The sequence below is a fragment of the Staurois parvus genome, unplaced genomic scaffold (assembly GCF_062004578.1).
Source record: "Staurois parvus isolate SC_StPar_1 unplaced genomic scaffold, SC_StPar_1.0 ptg000779l, whole genome shotgun sequence".
NCBI lineage: Eukaryota > Metazoa > Chordata > Amphibia > Anura > Ranidae > Staurois > Staurois parvus.
This window is the reverse complement of record NW_028318575.1, coordinates 1,139,141-1,159,178: the sequence shown is the minus strand read 5'-3', so window position 1 is coordinate 1,159,178 and position 20,038 is coordinate 1,139,141. Positions and strand designations below refer to the sequence as shown.

The 20,038-nt window shown below is 45.5% G+C and overlaps 1 protein-coding gene across 2 annotated transcripts in view; it reads right to left on the bottom strand.

Annotated features, from left to right (window-relative positions):
• Positions 1-20,038, bottom strand: part of DGKB (diacylglycerol kinase beta) — a 784,212-nt gene that overhangs the window by 175,029 nt on the left and 589,145 nt on the right. For both annotated transcript variants that reach the window (XM_089654572.1, XM_089654573.1), the window contains one exon: positions 12,459-12,549. In XM_089654572.1, the coding sequence (XP_089510698.1) occupies positions 12,459-12,549 (91 nt within the window). The remainder of the gene's footprint in view (positions 1-12,458; positions 12,550-20,038) is intronic.

Genomic DNA, 20,038 nt, shown 5'->3' with positions numbered 1-20,038 from the left:
GAGGAAACTCCACGTATGTGCCAAGAACTTTCAGAGAACTGAGGATTCTTCTGGCCCCTACATTACAGCAATGTTTTGCCTGCAGGGCCAGTCACCAAGTACAGCACTTTCATGTGGCAGGAAAGATTAAGGCTTTACCTGAAAAGACGACAGTAAAATACTACACATGGCCAAACACTGCTTTGATGATCGGAAATCGCCAACTGAACCAACACTTCCAGGAGTGTCAATCTCCTTGTCCTCTGTTGAACTACATGGCTCCAACTGTTGACCTATATGTCACTACATGACACAGTTATGACATGGAGGTTGGGAATTTCTCACCAGAATTGGTGCTTTGCCCATTTAGGGCAAAGGAGAAGTATAATGTAACTTCTGCCCTCCCCAGAACCACAAATGCACTCTTCTTTTTGTTCTCAGGTACTCTAAGTTATGGGGTGCCCTTCTTCCCACGTGAAGGTACTGTGCTTAGTGACTGGCCACTCAGACACCCTGCCCTGTCACATGATGGCAAGTAGAACATTCTCAGCCCTGTGTAAGCCCCAAGTCACAACTTACTAATTACAAATTGCATCTTCTCTTTTTTTTCCAGCAGCGGAATGGAGAAGATAGGTAGCAAAAGGAAGGTGATTATTACAGATGGAGAGGTAGACAGTTTAGAGAACCTGTTAAATTGCAAAGCATAGCTTGGGTCCACTTTTACTGTCTTTTTTCATTTTACTATTGTCACAAAAAGGATTTTAATTATGGAAAGCTTAGCTGAAAAAATGTTCTCTTCTAGCCTTCTTCACCTCAGTAAGCAAAACTGTATCTCATCTGTCAATCTGCGTTCTGTTAAAGGAGTCCCTGTCACCACGTAGCAGGGCAGCACCCCTGTTAGTCAGGACTTTATAGCTGATTCAAGTTGGGAGTGAGTGGTGGCCTAGTGAAAGAGGGTCAGCCTGCTTGGTGGTAGTAGGAATGGTTCCACTGGTTGCACACACCTGGTGACCTGGTCCACCATGTCTCATGGACCTCGGGTGTTCCATGAGACCCCTGTGGAATAGGCTTGGAACCACTGGAAAAATTAGAGGCCTCTTGAAAGTGTGTAAGCCTGTGATTCCCGACCAGGGGCGGACTGACAACTCATGGGGCCCCTGGGCAATAGGGGATCATGGGGCCCCTGTGTCCTTGCCCAAACTCAAAAAAGCCTTTGAAAAAGTTACCAAGGGCATCTCATGGGGCCCCCTACTGACCCCGGGCCCTCGGGCAGTGCCCGAGTTTCCAAATGGTCAGTCCGCCCCTGTTCCCGACATAGCCTTAGGGCTGACTATAGTGAGGAACAATATAGTGAACGCGATGGGTGGTATTTTGGGTCTCAGACCCAACATCACTGAAAACTTTACTGTAGGTGTCAGCATGGGATCTGGCTTAACAACCTACCTCAAGGGGATGCTACAGCCACGCCATTCATTTCATTCAGCAGACTTCCATAAGATTATATGTGCATTAAACTTTTTCTTTGCATGCTTTTTGGCTGTTAAAGCCTACCTTGTGTAGACATCCAAACGGGGCGGACTGACCATTTGGGAACACGGGCACTGCCTGAGGGCCCTGGGTCAGTAGGGAGCCCCATGAGATACCCCTGGTACCTTTTCATAGGCTTTTTTGTGTGTGGTTTGATTGTGGGCGAGGACACAGGGGCACCATGATCCCCTATTGCCCGGGGGCCCCATGAGTTGTCAATCCGCCCCTGCATCCAAAGGACCTAAGACTGAGCACTGTCACCTTAGATGTCATGTCAGCAACCTCGCACTCAAGTGACACTATATTATCACTCCTCCCCCAGCAGCTACATTAAAGGTTATATAGGGAGGGGCAAAGGAGCTGTGCCATCACAGACAGAAAATATATACTCCCAAAAGAGGAGGGCTATGTCACGGCAAGAGCGCGGGGGGAGCTAACTCTTCCTGAATAGGTCGCATTCCCCAAAAAAATGCAAGTAAGCAGTTCCTTGATCTTTCCATGCTTTTGCTTGCAATTTTTTTTTTTGATTGATGACAGGGTCTCTTCAAGCTAACTCTTTATTTAACACCCTTTTTTTTTTATTTAGCCTATATCGTAAAACAGAGTTTGATAAAAATTCTGGTCATGGCTGTGCCAGCTTCTATACATTTCAGATAAAAAGATATTAATTTCATAATTAAAAGTAATCTTGTGTAAATACCCTGCAGGCCTCTATGAATCAAACACATACTGCGTGTCAGACTACCCACTGGGTTCAAGTGGAAGGCACTGGATGGATAATTAGATAGTACACCTTTTCCAAGCTCATTTGCATGCATATAATATTTTTTGCACACTGACAAGCAGCAGTAACAACAAAAGTCAGATTACCACAGGGAATTCCCACAAAGAAGACTTCATTCCTTATAATTTACAGCCTAAATTAAAATAATTTGATCTTTGACAAGGATGAAATGTCAGACAGCAAGGGGTCCTTCGCAAGCCACAGCCTGCGGATTCTGAAATCTGCCTAATTTATGTCAGTCAATCCATAATACATATTTAAGCATTACACAAAAAAGATAATACATATGCAAGCTGACACCTTTGGTATTTTCCCGCTGTTAATTTATAAAGGTCTGGAGTCCCCAAACCAAGTGGAATTATTTAAATAGGTGGAGACACATCGGACGGGGGGGAGGGGGATGGGGGTGGGGGGGCGCAAAAGCATCGGCGGTTATTTTCGTTTAATATTGAGCACGGCAGGGAGTACGACAAGGCAATTATTCAACTCGGAATCAGAACCCCATTGTGACTTGTTAGACTAGCTAGTTTTCACATTTAGCCAGAGGACCTCTAATTAACACCGATCGTACACCGATTAGTTTGCACTTTTGCAGTTGGTAGCTAGCGAGTTAGGATGTTGACGTGAGTGGCAAAGCGGTGATGATAGGGCGATAGCATGGTCCTGGAGAATTGGCATCGGTGATAAATGTGGACATGACTCTTGCCACGGGTAAACTTTGCATGGTTAAAAAGAAATTCATTTTCGTATAATTTTTTTTCTCTTTGTAAAAGTGTACCATTTACTCAAAGCTACTTTAACATAAAAAGCCAATGTTCTAGGCCCACAAGTAAATCAGCGCACTACCTGGAATGAGGGTGGAAGAGTTTGATGTTTTTGTCTTTGGTTACCTTGGAAAAAAGTGAGCCTTAATTTTAAAGCTAAGAGTCTATTCTTGAGCTGGGACTAGCTGCTTGCGAGCATTTATTAAAGTGACACTGTCACCTTGCCCAGTCCGACTATGTAAAAGGGCAAATTAGAAATATGTAATAACCGCGCACCCGTGCAATAACAGCTAACCTATAAAAAAAAAGTAGATGCAAACACATAAAAGAAGATTAAAAGATATAGATAAACGAGCGCTGGGTGGATAAACACACATAAAAAGCTGCTAAAACCTAGAAATAAAGAAAAAATCCTCCTGCGCTTGAAATAGAGCCCTAATCCTAAAAAGCTGCTGACACTAACCATATTACCTATTAGGTGAAGTGACTAATTAATACAAAAAAGTGTAGCGCTTAAATAAATATACAATATATCTAAAAATAATAAACAGTGTAGTGACACACTCAATCCCCTTAGAAATACTCAAATAAAAGGGGATAACACACAAAAATTGTGCAACACGTGACTTCCCACTAAGGGAATATAACAAGTGCAAGTGATAAATGCTCCAATCGTGATTCACAAAAAAAATGCAACAGTGACTCTCAGAATTAATATAGACTCAAAAAACAGTCCACACACAGTGCATATACAGTCAGGTCCATAAATATTGGGACATCGATACAATTCTAATATTTTTGGCTCTATACACCACCACAATGGATTTGAAATGAAACGAACAAGATGTGCTTTAACTGCAGACTGTCAGCTTTAATTTGAGGGTATTTACATCCAAATCAGGTGAACGGTGTAGGAATTACAACAATTTGCATATGTGCCTCCCACTTGTTAAGGGACCAAAAGTAATGGAGACAATTGGCTTCTCAGCTGTTCCATGGCCAGGTGTGTGTCATTCCCTCATTATCGCAATTACAATGAGCAGATAAAAGGTCCAGAGTTCATTTCAAGTGTGCTATTTGCATTTGGAATCTGTTGCTGTCAACTCTCAAGATGAGATCCAAAGAGCTGTCGCTATCTGTGAAGCAAGCCATCATTAGGCTGAAAAAACAAAACAAACCCATCAGAGAGATAGCAAAAACATTAGGCGTGGCCAAAACAACTGTTTGGGACATTCTTAAAAAGAAGGAACGCACCGGTGAGCTCAGCAACACCAAAAGACCCGGAAGACCACGGAAAACAACTGTGGTGGATGACCAAAGAATTCTTTCCCTGCTGAAGAAAACACCCTTCACAACAGTTGGTCAGATCAAGAACACTCTCCAGGAGGTAGGTGTATGTGTGTCAAAGTCAACAATCAAGAGAAGACTTCACCAGAGTGAATACAGAGGGTTCACCACAAGATGTAAACCATTGGTGAGCCTCAAAAACAGGAAGGCCAGATTAGAGTTTGCCAAACGACATGTAAAAAAGCCTTCACAGTTCTGGAACAACATCCTATGGACAGATGAGACCAAGATCAACTTGTACCAGAGTGATGGGAAGAGAAGAGTATGGAGAAGGAAAGGAACTGCTCATGATCCTAAGCATACCACCTCATCAGTGAAGCATGGTGGTGGTAGTGTCATGGCGTGGGCATGTATGGCTGCCAATGGAACTGGTTCTCTTGTATTTATTGATGATGTGACTGCTGACAAAAGCAGCAGGATGAATTCTGAAGTGTTTCGGGAATATTATCTGCTCATATTCAGCCAAATGCTTCACAACTCATTGGACGCTTCACAGTGCAGATGGACAATGACCCAAAGCATACTGCAAAAGCAACCAAAGAGTTTAAGGGAAAGAAGTGGAATGTTATGCAATGGCCAAGTCAATCACCTGACCTGAATCCGATTGAGCATGCATTTCACTTGCTGAAGACAAAACTGAAGGGAAAATGCCCCAAGAACAAGCAGGAACTGAAGACAGTTGCAGTAGAGGCCTGGCAGAGCATCACCAGGGATGAAACCCAGCATCTGGTGATGTCTATGCATTCCAGACTTCAGGCTGTAATTGACTGCAAAGGATTTGCAACCAAGTAAAAGTGAAAGTTTGACTTATGATTATTATTCTGTCCCATTACTTTTGGCCCCTTCACAAGTGGGAGGCACATATGCAAACTGTTGTAATTCCTACACCGTTCACCTGATTTGGATGTAAATACCCTCAAATTAAAGCTGGCAGTCTGCAGTTAAAGCACATCTTGTTCGTTTCATTTCAAATCCATTGTGGGGGTGTATAGAGCCAAAAATGTTAGAATTGTGTCGATGTCCCAATATTTATGGACCTGACTGTATATACACTATATACAATCTGATGAAAGTGCTTCCATTCGATGATCATGCAAGTGACTGTGTAAAATTCGTGTTCAATCCTCCAGTGACCTGAGTGGCCCCTTTTTTGTGAATCACGATTGGAGCATTTATCACTTGCACTTGTTATATTCCCTTAGTGGGAAGTCACGTGTTGCACAATTTTTGTGTGTTATCCCCTTTTATTTGAGTATTTCTAAGGGGATTGAGTGTGTCACTACACTGTTTATTATTTTTAGATATATTGTAACCTCTAAAACCTCTATACAAAAAAAATAACACAAATATACTGTATGTAGCGCTAAAAACATCTGAGAAATGGAACCGAAATACAATTAGTAATATATGGTGAATATTATAGTGAGCCAGAGCACAGAGCATTTACTACCGCTAAGACCATCAGTGTCGCAGTCTCATATATAAATTTGTCCAAGGTGCAAGTGATATAATCGGTGACAATAGTAAATCAATCAAAATGACATGGTGAGGAAAAACGGTGACTCCTGTGGCTGTAAACAGATAAGTGTTGATTGCACTAACCAGACAGCGCAATCTCATGCGCATTGGAGTATATTTAGGACCTACTCCTGGTCATCTGGATATGGAACACTGTAGCATCAGGTCATCAGGCCAGCAACATCCAGGTAACACACATCAGGAGGGGATAGCCCATCTCCGGGTATTCAGTCATCAGCCATCAGGGGGATCACACACGTTCTCATATGCCCAATCAGCAGAAATCACATCAAAATGGGATTCCAAGATGGCCGCCGGCCATCCATACGAGCCGTGCGGAGTGTGGTCACTGTTAGGGGACACCCCTCTAACGCGTTTCGTGTAAATACACTTTTTCAAATTGTATTTCGGTTCCATTTCTCAGATGTTTTTAGAGCTGCATATATTTGTGTTTATTTATTGCATGTGCTGACTTTTAAAAAGAGCGAATATCTCCTAAATGGTGCACAATTCGGAGATGTTCATTTTAACTACAGGTAAGCTTTATTATACCATGTGCAACCCACACAGTTTGGCCATTTTGAGGGTTAAAGTCTAACTCCATATTTCTTGTGACTCTAAATAGTTAGCTTTGACTAAGCTGGTCCCCGCTGGGAGCGCTGTGCTGAGCTGCTTGGCCATTCACAGGAATTAATGTATTTCATCAATGAATAAAGGGCTTCCCCTGAGTGGCTGAGGTAGAGAAATGGGCTGATGGATCGATTTTCAGTATCCATGTCACCAGTGAGATCTGCACTTTAATGCACACATCTCATTTCCCAGTATCCATGTCACCCGTGAGATCTGCTCTCCTGTGCCCACACCTCAGTCCCCAGTATCCAAGTCACCAGTGAGATCTGTACTCCAGTGCCCACACCTCAGTCCCCAGTATCCAAGTCACCAGTGAGATCTGTACTCCAATGCACCCATCTCATTCCCCAGTATCCATGTCACCAGTGGGATCTGCTCTCCAGTGCACACACCTCAGTCCCCAGTATCCAAGTCACCAGTGAGATCTGTACTCCAGTGCACACACATCAGTTCCCAGTATCCATGTCACCAGTGGCATCTGCACTCCAATGCACACATCTCATTCCCCAGTATCCATGTCACCAGTGGGATCTGCTCTCCAGTGCACACACTTCACTCCCCAGTATCCATGTCACCAGTGAGGTCTTCACTTCAGTGCCCACACCTCACTCCCCAGTACCCATGTCACCAGTGAGGTCTTCAGTGCACACACCTCACTCCCCAGTATCCATGTCACCAGTGAGGTCTTCACTTCAGTGCCCACACCTCACTCCTCGGTATCCATGTCACCAGTGACAACTGATCTCCAGTGCCCACACCTCACTCCCCAGTATCCATGTCACCAGTGACATCTGATCTCCAGTGCCCACACCTCACTCCCCAGTGTCCATGTCACCAGTGACAACTGATCTCCAGTGCCCACACCTCACTCCCCAGTATCCATGTCACCAGAGAGGTCTCCAGTGCCCACACCTCACTCCCCAGTATCCATGTCACCAGAGAGGTCTTCAGTGCCCACACCTCACTCCGCAGTATCCATGTCACCAGTGACAACTGATCTCCAGTGCCCACACCTCACTCCCCAGTATCCATGTCACCAGTGACATCTGATCTCCAGTGCCCACACCTCACTCCCCAGTGTCCATGTCACCAGTGACAACTGATCTCCAGTGCCCACACCTCACTCCCCAGTATCCATGTCACCAGTGAGGTCTTCAGTGCCCACACCTCACTCCCCAGTATCCATGTCACCAGTGACATCTGATCTCCAGTGCCCACACCTCACTCCCCAGTATCCATGTCACCAGTGAGGTCTTCAGTGCCCACACCTCACTCCCCAGTATCCATGTCACCAGTGACAACTGATCTCCAGTGCCCACACCTCACTCCCCAGTATCCATGTCACCAGTGACAACTGATCTCCAGTGCCCACACCTCACTCCCCAGTATCCATGTCACCAGTGACATCTGATCTCCAGTGCCCACACCTCACTCCCCATTATCCATGTCACCAGTGACAACTGATCTCCAGTGCCCACACCTCACTCCCCAGTATCCATGTCACCAGTGAGGTCTTCAGTGCCCACACCTCACTCCCCAGTATCCATGTCACCAGTGAGGTCTTCACTTCAGTGCACACACCTCATCAAGGCACCAACAACATCTGCTGTATGTGGCTAATAAATGACTCTATGTCAAGGGGTGCCTGCATACAGTGACCCAGGTTAGGGAGTACTTGGAGAACACTGGCTTTTATAAAGCATTACACATTTTAATAATGTTAAGGAACACTGCATTCTATCCTTCTAAGCTGGTATTTCACTTCTTGGGTTTCGACTGACAGTTTAAATGACTCATCGCCTATTTATAGCATTCAAGTACTTTAGTGACAAGATCTCTTCATCTGAGCTCCCAGCTTCTTTCACCAGTTCATGGTTATTACAACAGAATCTCACTGTTTTCCATTTATCTCACATTACGGACAATGCAATCTGGGGAGTGAGACTCAAAGAAGCAGGGGATGTAGCCAGTGTAGCAATACCCTGACCCACAGAGGCATATTGGGGACACCCAGAGACAGGTGGTCTAGCATGTCGGAGGTGCAGCTTGGTGTGGTGGCAGTAAAGACAATGAGTCCAGTTGTAGTGAAACTTGGAACTTGTATTGAAGAGAATGCCAAATTACAAAAACCCTAGGCGGGAGAGCACCACTAGGGAAAACACTTACAGTTCAGTTCAAATGCAGAGATGCATCTATCAGGAGATGAAACGAGGAGAACGGTGGCCTGACCGGTCTGGTCTCAAAGAGGGAAGGCTTCTTAGAAGATTATGAATCCTTGCTCTATCCCTACTTGTCAGGAACCTTTCCCTGCTGCTAGTTGCTTTTCCTGACACACATAGTATCTCTCCCTACTCTACACACTTTGCAGAAGCCGGGGGCAGGGACTTTTAAAGACCTTGCTAACCCAAGATGGTTGCCAAGGGTCACATGGATGCAGCGCAGCCAACTGGCATGATACTCCATGACCATGAAACCACAGAGAAACCAGGTTTCCTTTGAATTCCTCTCCAGGACGTGGCAGCACTCGTTTGAGCGCCCCCAACAGTGGAGAAAACATATTGCACCTGCCTACAAGCATTTCACTCAAGGGCTGAATCCGTGGCAAATGGTAGGGGATGTAAGTCAGTCAGTCAGATGTAAGATGAGTGGTTGCATTAATTTGGCAGCAATTGATCAAAATGAAGAGAGGGTTCAGGGTATCAGATACCCAGAGCAGAGTTCTGAACATATTACAGTTTCCACTCAGCTTTAAGGATGAAGTTTCCATAATTAAGGAGTACCATGGTCAGTGAGCAGAGGTCTCTATCCATTCTCCAAGTGAGTTACTAGTCCTCTAAGGGGCTCCGGCTGCTCACAGCTGTCCAGGACATCTCCTTCAGTAGAGATCCTGATATACCAGCTTGAGTATGATTTCATCCATTCTAGACAGGACAACTCCAGACCTTGACCCAGGATTGACCATTAAACATGTGCAACCCTCCCAAGCCAATAGACCTAAGAGGATACCAACACTCATGGCTCTCTCCCCCAGGCCTAACCCTGGGAGAGAAAACCCCTCTCCTCAAAGTTAATCCAAATACTTATACCTTTCCTCAGCATGCACCACTGGTAAGAAAACTCCCAGAGCTTGGCGGGAGTAGGTTGGTGAGAGTAGGGCACAAATATTCATGCTCCAGCCCAACAGCCTCTCTGCTCTCTCTTACCAGGGACACTCATTGATAGCTGGTCGGAGTAAGCAATCGGGATGGAATCAGGGAAACTAAAGAAAAGCAGTGCCATCTATCAATTATGCACTAGCAGTATAAAGCCAAGCAGTAATACATTTGATGAACCACTCCTGCTTAGGACAGGGTGGCTACACAAGGAATTGAGCACTTTTGGAATCTTTGAGAGGTACACTATACCAGCGGTTCTTAACCTGTGGGTTTCGGGGTCGAGCGACCCTTTCACAGGGGTCTTCTAAGACCATCGGAAAACACATATTTCCAATGGTCTTAGGAACCGAGACACCGCTCCTCTATTCGTCTCCAGGTGGGTCCGCCCACATGTAGATACACCCACATACAAGTACCCGGCGTGATGACATCATCGCGCCAACCCCATCACATACACCCCGTACAAATACAGGTGTATGTCACAGGGTCGGCGCCATAATGTACTTATGTGGACCAGTCACACATGTGTAAAGAACAGCTACTGTATAGAAAGAAGCCGCTGTGTTGAAAGCAGCTACTCTGTAAAAAGCAGCTACTGTGTTGAAAGCAGCAGTAGTGGAGGTAAGATATTTACATTACGATTCATAATAGTAGCAAAATTACAGTTATGAAGTAGCAACGAAAATAATTTCATGGTTGGGGGTCACCACAACATGAGGAACTGTATTAAAGTGTCACGGCATTAGGAAGGTTGAGAACCACTGATCTATAGAATCAAAAGTCTGTGAACCTCTCACCATCACACACAGGCCTGGACTGGGACAAAAAATAGGCCCGGGCATTTTAGGCTGAATGACAACTACCAGCAAATAATGACAACTACCAGTTTCTCAATATATATATATACCAGGGGCGGACTGACAACTCATGGGGCCCCGGGAAATAGGGGATCATGGGGCCCCTGTGTCCTTGCCCAAGCTCAAAAAAGCCTATGAAAAAGGTACCAGGGGTATCTCATGGGGCCCCCTAATGACCCCGGGCCCTCGGGCACTGCCCAAATTTACAAATGGTCAATCCGCCCCAATATATATATATATATATGCTTCTGCTCTATAAATGCATGCTCGGTACCCCAAACATTCTCCTTTACCTTCATCTTTGCCACGCTCCTCTCTGAATCATTTTCCTTCCCTTCTATCCACTGCCATTTCCCTCTCTGGTCATTATCACTCTTCTCTATCAATACCTACTCTACCTTTCTATGATCGTTCTTCTCCACATACCTTCATACCTTCTTCACTTTACTCTCCTGTTATCGAGCAAAGTCCACTACCATTTCCTCCATACACAGCTCTCAGACTGAGACAGAGAGGGGAGATGAGAGAAAAGGAGGAGAGAGAGAATGGGGGGGGGGAGAAGGGGTGTGAGAATGGGGGGAGCGAGGGGGAGGAGAGGAAGGGAGAGAGAGGGAGGGGGTGAGGGGGGGGGAAAGATGGGGTGAGAGAGAGAGAGGGGGACAGAGAAAGTGTAGGAAAGATGGAGGGAGAGAGAGTGAGGTGGGGGGACAGAGAGAAAGTGGGAGAGGGAGAGTGAGCGTGGGAGGGGGAAAGAGGGGGAGTGAGGGGGGATGGGGTAAGAGAGAGGGGGCAGAGAGAGAGTGGGAAAGTGGGGGAGGGGGTGAGATATAAAGGGGGCAGAGAGAGAATGGAAAAGTGGGGGTAGGTGAGATAAGGAGGGGAGTTAGAGGGAGGGTGGTGAGAGGGAGGGGGGTGAGAGAGAGGGGGATTATAGAGAGAGGGGGTGAGAGGGAGGGGGGTTGAGAGAGAGAGGGGGTGAGAGAGAGAGGGGGTGAGAGAGAGAGGGGGTGAGAGAGTGGGGGATTATAGAGAGAGGGGGGTGAGAGGGAGGGGGGTGAGAGAGAGAGGGGGTGAGAGAGTAGGGGATTATAGAGAGAGGGAGGTATGAGGGAGGGGGATGAGAGAGAGAGGGGGTGAGAGAGTGGGGGGTTAGAGAGAGAGGGGGCTCTCAAACTAGAAAGATCTTTGCAGAAAATGTGTCTGATGCTGGCAGAGGTAGATAATTCCTTCCATGGGAAGGGCTGCAACCACAACCATTCAGACCCTAGTGGACTAAAGACCATTTACTGATGTCAGGCTCTGTGCTGAGAGGACCAGTCCATCACTTGGTGTTCCCACTCGGAGGAGGGCTCATTTTTCTTCTTAGTCAGGACCACACATGGGATCTTCTGTTGTCCCGCTCCCATCTGCTTACACCAGCAACATTTCCACCTTTCTGTCGCATGCAATGCAATGCAGTGATAAAACGCCTCCTAACTGCCTGCCAAATGCTCTCTGAAGAGCAGGGGCGGACTGACCATTGGGGAACTCGGGCACTGCCCGAGGGCCCAGGGTCAATAGGGGGCCCCGTGAGATGTCCCTGGTACCTTTCATAGGCTTTTTTGGGTGTGGTTTGAGTGTGGGCGAGGACGCAGGGGCCCCATGATCCCCTATTGCCCGGCGCCCTCATGAGTTGTCAGTCCGACCCTGCTGAAGAGCAATCTGAACACTGAAGAGCAATCAGACACCAAAGCAAGTGTGAAAGAGCACTATCAGACACACATTAACTTCTTCTTCATTAACTTCTTCTTTGAAAAAAGTATATGTTCTTGAAAGTTTTATGTTTTTGAAAATGAAGCATGTCCTACCCCGCACAATGTGCTGATTGTAAACTGCAATAAACAACTCAATGACTTACTTCTATCTCAATGGCTTCGTGCAGTTTTTTGCAAGTTGCGGAGAAGGTTTCAGACGTACCGAACTCAAAGTACCAAAATTTATTTTTCATTCTGAAAGAGAAAGAAAGAAATGGTTTAATATATTCACTTCTCACTGTGCTGCTCGAAGAATGTGTTCGTTTCAAGCTAAAACACAAAATGTAAAACTGAAATCCGGTCAGATGTAAAATACACACATTGATGCAGCTCTGTATTCATTATGACATCCTTACACACCTCACCTAGTCATGAAACTCTCCAGGCAGCAGAAAAACACAAAACGCTCCAAAAACGCGCGTAAACGTTGTACCGCGTTTAGTGCTTGGATGTTTATTCGTTTGATTGGCCAGAGTATTTTTTTTCCCATTGACATGGATAAACGCTCAAGCGCTGAACTTGGCTACCGTTTAGCCGCATTGGACACTTATTCATTTGATCGGCCAAAGTATTTTCCATAGATATGAATAAACTCCCAAGTGCTGTACGCGGTTAACATTTAGCTGCGTTTACAGGCGTTTTTACCACGTTTAGGACAAAACGTTCCTCTCCTGAATGCGATTATTCTGCGTTCAGAAGAGGAACGATTAACTGCCCCTAAACTCATCTAGTCATTAAACTCTCCAGGCAGCAGAAAAATGCGACAAAAATGCACGTAAACGTGGTACCACGTTTAGCATGTGGACATTCGTTTGATTGGCCAGAGTATTTTTTTTCATGACATGGATAAACACCCAAGGGCTGAACACGGCTAGCGTTTAGCCGCATTTACCTGCGTTTAGCGCTTGGACATTTATTGATTTGATCGGCCAGAGTATTTTCCATTGACATGGATAAATGCCCAAGTACTGAATGTGGCTAACGTGTATCTGCGTTTAGCCGCATTTACACGCGTTTTTTCCGCATTTAATGCTTCTTGGACAAAACGTTCTTCTCCTGAATGCGATTATTCTGTGTTCAGAAGAGGAACGTTTAGCTGCCCCTAAACTCACCTAGTCGTTAAACTCTCCAGGCAGCAGAAAAATGCGGCAAAAACACACGTATTCGTTTGATTGGCCGGAGTATTTTTTTTCCATTGACATGGATAAACGCCAAAGGGCTGAACGCGGCTAGCATTTAGCCGCATTTACCCGCGTTTAGAGCTTGGACATTTATTAATTTGATCAGCCAGAGTATTTTCCATTGACATGGATAAACGCCCAAGCACTGAATGCAGCTAACGTTTATCTGCGTTTAGCCGCGTTTACACACGTTTAGCAGTTTTTGAGCAAAACGTTCCTCTCCTGAATGTGATTATTCTGCTTTCAGAAGATGAACGTTTAACCGCCCCTAAACTCTGGTAAAAGCCTTTGTGCACATGGACACATAGGCTTTTACTGAGTTGAGTTCAGCGGCTTTCGTAAAAAAAACGCCAAAAGCTCCTAAACGTGAGTGTACAGCAGTGTACATGACACCTTAGTAACTAAATTTGACCTGGTAACAGCCTCTTGGCGTTCACTGTACAACAGAGCTCACAGTGGGAGGAGAAGAAGCAGCACAATGAGCCAATTAGTGCTCATGTGCTAATAAGGGGCATGTTGATAGTAGGAGAGAGCAGAGTGACAGAGAGATGAGTTCATCAGTCTGCTGCTTCTCTTTTCACTGTCCAGTCACAGGCTGGGGGAGGGACAAGACCTGCATGTGTTGCAGACCTGCAGTTCGTACATGGGTCCGAGGAGACCGTTTTTAGTCCTGTAAAAGCTCCAAGTGGGATTATTTTGGAGTTTGCAACAGGCCTTTCCATTCCTGGTGGCTAACAGAGCAGCAAGGGAGCAAAGGGCGGACTGACAACTCATGGGGCCCCCGGGCAATAGGGGATCATCGGGCCCCTGTGTCCTTGCCCAAACTCAAAAAAACCTATGAAAAAGGTACCAGGGGCATCTTATGGGGCCCCCTACTGACCCCGAGCCCTCGGGAAGTGCCCGAGTTTCCAAATGGTCAGTCCGCCCCTGCAAGGGAGTGAAGGGAAAGTAAATATAAGATGCTATAGGGGGTAGCTTATAAGAGAATCTGTCGCCCGCCTGGCCCTGTATGGGCAAAAAACAGGATCACTTAAAAAACATAATTAAATTGACCACAAACCAGTATAGTGTCCCTATTAGAAGAAAGTCCTCATAAATAATTGGCACATCTCATCATCTAAATTCCAACCCATCTCCTTCACATGCCAGCAGGCGCGGACTGACCATTTGGAAACTCGGGCGCTGCCCGAGGGCCCGGGGTTGGTAGGGGGCCCCATGAGATGCCCCTGGTACCTTTTTCATAGGCTTTTTTGAGTTTCGGCAAGGACACAGGGGCCCCATGATCCCCTATTGCCCGGGGGCCCCATGAGTTGTCAGCCCGCCCCTGCATGCCAGCCATCCTAATCTTAGTTGTCATCATGGCCAGATCTAGGGGGGTGGTTGGGTGAGCTGCACCCCCCCCCCCCACCCCCACTCCCCAGATTTTGGTGGCACCCCTTCCAGGCTGCTTCAAGCGCTCCTGTTTCTCTCCAGCTCCTCCAGTACCAGCTGGAAAATTCAGCAGGGGGAATATGGAGGCAGAGTGGGGACTCTGGACACCTAAAAAAGCTTTCCCCAGCCAAGTGGATTATTTATCCAGTTTTGGGAGCAGCCATAGTAATGTGCAGCACAGCATTTCCCGACAAGTAAATCAAAGTCCTGGCCTGTCTGGCAGATTGATTGATGTAGAAGAAGCAGTGACAGGACCAGGGGCGGACTGACAACTCATGGGGCCCCCGGGCAGTAGGGGATCATGGGGCCCCTGTGTCCTTTGCCCAAACTCAAAAAAAGCCTGTGAAAAAGGTACCAGGGGCATCTCTTGGGGACCCCTACTGACCCTGGGCCCTCAGGCAGTGCCCGAGTTTCCAAATGGTCAGTCCGCCCCTGGACAGGACATTACTCCGCTTCCACCTGAATGGGATAAACCGCTTCCCATCTGCCCTTTAGCAGAAATACTGCTACATGGCGGCACGGGTGTGCAAAATCACATATATATACATACATCTGATTTTGCATTTCCGGGTAGGGGGCATGCATGAGGCACGTGCGCGCCCTAGCCACGCCGCCATTTGCGGCCGCGGCTGTCAATCGCCGGGTCCCATCTGGTGATTACTCACCGGCGCTCGGTGATTGCCGAGGATCTCCGATGGGGAGGACAACTATTGTAAACAAAACAGTTCTCCTCCCTGTCAGCTCAGGCACACTGCTCTGGATGGCTGTGCACAGCAGAGACATCCAGAGCAGTGTGCTTACAGTGACGCACACGGACACCGTCCCCTAGTAAAACACTCCCTGCACACAGTTAAACCTTTGATCACCCCTCATGTTAACCCCTTCCTGCCCAGTGCCATCAGTACAGTGTCAGTCAGGGGCGGAATGACAACTCATGGGGCCCCTGTGTCCTTGCCAAACTCAAAAAAGCCTATGAAAAAGGTACCAGGGGCATCTCATGGGGCCCCCTACTGACCCCAGGCGCTCGGGCAGTGCCCGAGTTTCCAAATGGTCAGTCCGCCCCTGATATCAGTGCTTTTTATTAGCACTGATCACTGTATTGGTGTCACTGGGGATGTCAGTGACACCAAGTCAGTTCCCCCCAGTGTCAGAATGCCCTCCGCAGTCCCACTATAAGTCGCTGATCGCCGCCATTACTAGTAAAAATTGAAAAAAAAAATCCCAGTATCTATACCGCCATTTGTAAACGCTATGAGTTTTCACAATTTAAACGCATTGGGATTTATTTTTTAGCAGAGACATGGAGCAGAATATATTTTGGCCGAAATTTATGACGAAATTTGTTTTTCAAAATTTTTTTTACTGGACATGTTTAATAGCAAGAAGTCGAAAATATTTTTTTTTCTCAAAATTGTCGGTCTTTTTTTGTTTATAGCGCAAAAAATATAAACCGCACAGGCGATCAAATACCACCAAAACAAAGCTCTATTTGTGGGGGAAAAAGGTCGTAAATTCCATATGGGTGCAGCCTTGCATGACCGCGCAATTGTCAGTTAAAGTAACGCAGCGCCGTAACACAATAAAAATAGCCTGGTCAGGAAGGGGGGGGTAAGTCCTGGAGGGCAAGTGGTTAAGAAGCAGAAAAAGATTACTAGCACGTTGGTCTCCAGCACGCCCATTTGTATGACGCTGAGCACACGGCGCAATGCTGGGGGACAATCTAAAAGCTATTTGTGCATGAAGAAAGCCAGTGTGTTGGGAACATTGGCCGCGGTTCACGGAGGAGTATGAATGGGTCTCTTTATGAGGCTCGCTTACTATGAGCTCGCCGCAGTACGATAAAGTAAACACAGTCAAGGTTCACCGAGAGAGCGAGCGTTTTACGAAAAGATTGTTCCCTCCGGGTTCTTGCCGGACACAAACTTTATTAAACATGTCTAGCACCAAATTATTGCTAATGAAAATAAATGCCGCATCATGTATTTCATGTCTGGAGTTTTCATTTTATGTCTGTAATTTTTTATAAAGCTGGAATCTAGAGAAAGACGAAAAAACCAACAAACATCAATGCATGCAGTTATTTATGAAATGTATTTTACAATGGGGGGGGGGAGTCAGGGGCGGACTGACCAATTGGAAACTCAAGCACTGCCTGAGAGCCTGGGGTCAGTAGGGGGTCCCATGAGATGCCAATGGTACCTTTTTCATAGGCTTTTATGAGTTTGGGCAAGGATACAGGGGCCCCATGATCCCCTATTGCCTGGGGGCCCCATGAGTTGTCCCTGGGGGGAGTATAAGCACCTGAATTTTGTTTTCTAATATGTTTCCTGAAATGTCCTGTACAGCAGAGCTCAGACAGGAAGAAGGGCAGCACCGTACTGCACAGTACTGTGTATGTGAGAAGAAGGAGGATCACATTAGTATTCTGCTGCTCCTACACTGTCCAATCAGCTGTCTGGGTGGGTGTCAATCAAGTGTATCACCCAACATGGGCTTTGGTAGAAGCAGCAGGGTAGCACCGTGAAGACAGTGGTGTATTTAGGTTTTGTGCTGCCCTGCCCACATGGAAGAAAAATATATTTGAAATATATTTTAAAAATATTTTTCCCAAATATATTAACATATATTTGAAATACTACAATTTTGGCCATATTCAATATATTTCAATAAATACATATATATATATATACTGCATGTTGAAATGCGTTTTTATTACATAATATATGAAAAATATTTTTAAAAATACAAATATACATTTTTGGAATGCATTTACAAATATATGTTAAAATTACTTTTTTATGTTAAAAAAAATCTGAAGAATAAACTTTAAAAAAAGCCCAATCTCTGAAAAACAACCCCACACCATAATCCCCCCTCCACCAAACTTTACACTTGGCACAATGCAGTCAGGTAAGTACCGTTCTCCTGGGAACCCAGACATGTCCATCGGATTACCAGACAGAGAAGCTGATTGGTCACTTCAGAGAACATGTCTCCACTGCTCTAGAGTCCAGTGGCGGCGTGCTTTACACCACTGCATCTGACACTTTGCATTGCACTTGGTGATGTAAGGCTTGGATGCAGCTGCTCGGCCATGGAAACCCATTCCATGAAGCTCTCTACACACTGTTGTTGTGCTAATCTGAAGGTCACACCAAGTTTGGAGGTCTTTAGCTATTGACTCTGCAAACAGTTGGCGATTTCTGCGCACTGTGCACTTCAGCATGCGCTGACCCCGCCCTGTCATGTGACGTGGCCTACCACTTGGTGGCTGAGTTGCTGTTGTTCCCAGTTGCTTCCACTTTGTTATAATCCCACTAACAGTTGAGCGTGGAATATTTAGTAGCCAGGAAATGTCACAAATAGACTTATTGCACAGGTGGCCACCTATCACGGGACCACGCTTGGAGTCACTGAGCTCCTGTGAGCGACCCATTCTTTCACCAATGTTTGTAGAAGCAGTCTGCATGCCTAGGTGATGATTTTATACACCTGTGACCATGGAGGTGATTGGAACACCTGAATCCAATGATTTGTAGGGCGGGGCCAATACCTTTGGCAATATAGTGTATTACAGATTGTTAGGCACACAGTTAGCCCCTTGATGACCCTAAATGTTACCCCTTCCCAGCCAGTGTCATTAGTACAGTGACAATGTAGAGTATTGTCACTGATCACTGTATTAGTGTCACTGGTGATGTCAGTGGCACTTAGTCAGTTCCCACCCTTTGTCAGTTAGTGTCAGATTGCCTGCTGCACTATCACAGTTCTACTAGAAGTCACTGATCACCACTATTAGTAGTATGAAAAAAAAAAATTCCAGTATATATACCATAGTTTGTAGACTGTGGTCTACTTTCACGCAACCAAGATTTTTGATAACTTTCACGCAAACCAATCACTATACACTTTTTATTGGATGTTTTATAGAAGAAAGTAAAAGAAATATATATTTTTTTCAAAATCTTCTTTTTTCATTGATATAATAAAAAATAAAAAACCCAATGGTAACCAAATACCACTAAAAGAAAGCTCTATTAGTGTGAAACAATTGATATTATTATTATTATACAGGATTTATATAGCGCCAACAGTTTGCACAGCGATTTACAAAATGAAGATAGACATTATTTATTTATTTCAGGTACTTATATAGCGCCGTCAATTTACACAGCACTTTACATATATATTGTACATTCACATCAGTCCCTAACCCTCAAGGGGTGTACAATCTAAGGTCCCTAACTTACATTCATACATACACATACTAGGGACAATTTAGACAGGAGCCAATTCACCTACCAGCATGTCTTTGGAGTGTAGGGGGAAACCGGAGTACCCGGAGGAAACCCATGCAGGCACAGGGAGAACATGCAAACTCCAAGCAGGTGCATTACAGTTACAATACAATTTGGTACAAGAGGAAACATGCAACACATTCGTTTGTGTACAGCTTTGCATGACCGCACAATTACCAGTTAAAGTAGCGCCGTGCCAAATAGCAATAAATGGCCCGGTCATGAAGGGGGTAAAACCGCTGTTAAAAAGAGAAGCAGAGTAGCTGCAAATTAAGTATTTGCTCCCTCTAGTGGGGTAACCTACTAACTGCTTTTTTCTTTTTTTTTTTTTTTAATGCTGTAATGAAAATACAGCAGAGCCAGTTGCCAGTTTGTGAAAATGTCACATAAAGTATAACTATAAGTCAAAAGCTGTGATAACAAATCAAAATTTGCAACTAGTGAAAATACACTTTAATTACTGGGCTGGCAAATGTGTGCATTTGTGACCGCAAAGTTAATATTATCCTTACTCAGAAATGAGGTATATTTGTACATTTCCATTTAAAGGGATGGCTCAGGCAGGCGGTGAGCCGAAGTAATGTGCAAATGCTTGTTGTAACGTAGTATATTTAACTGGCTTCCTGTCTATTTTAAGAATGCCGGACAAAACAGATTGTCCGTCTGTTACACCGTGGTGTCATCTGCCGGGCTTCTGTCGGAGGAAACATTTCCATGAGGTTTACAGATCGATCAATACAACGATCAATATAGATCAGTATATTATAATGAACA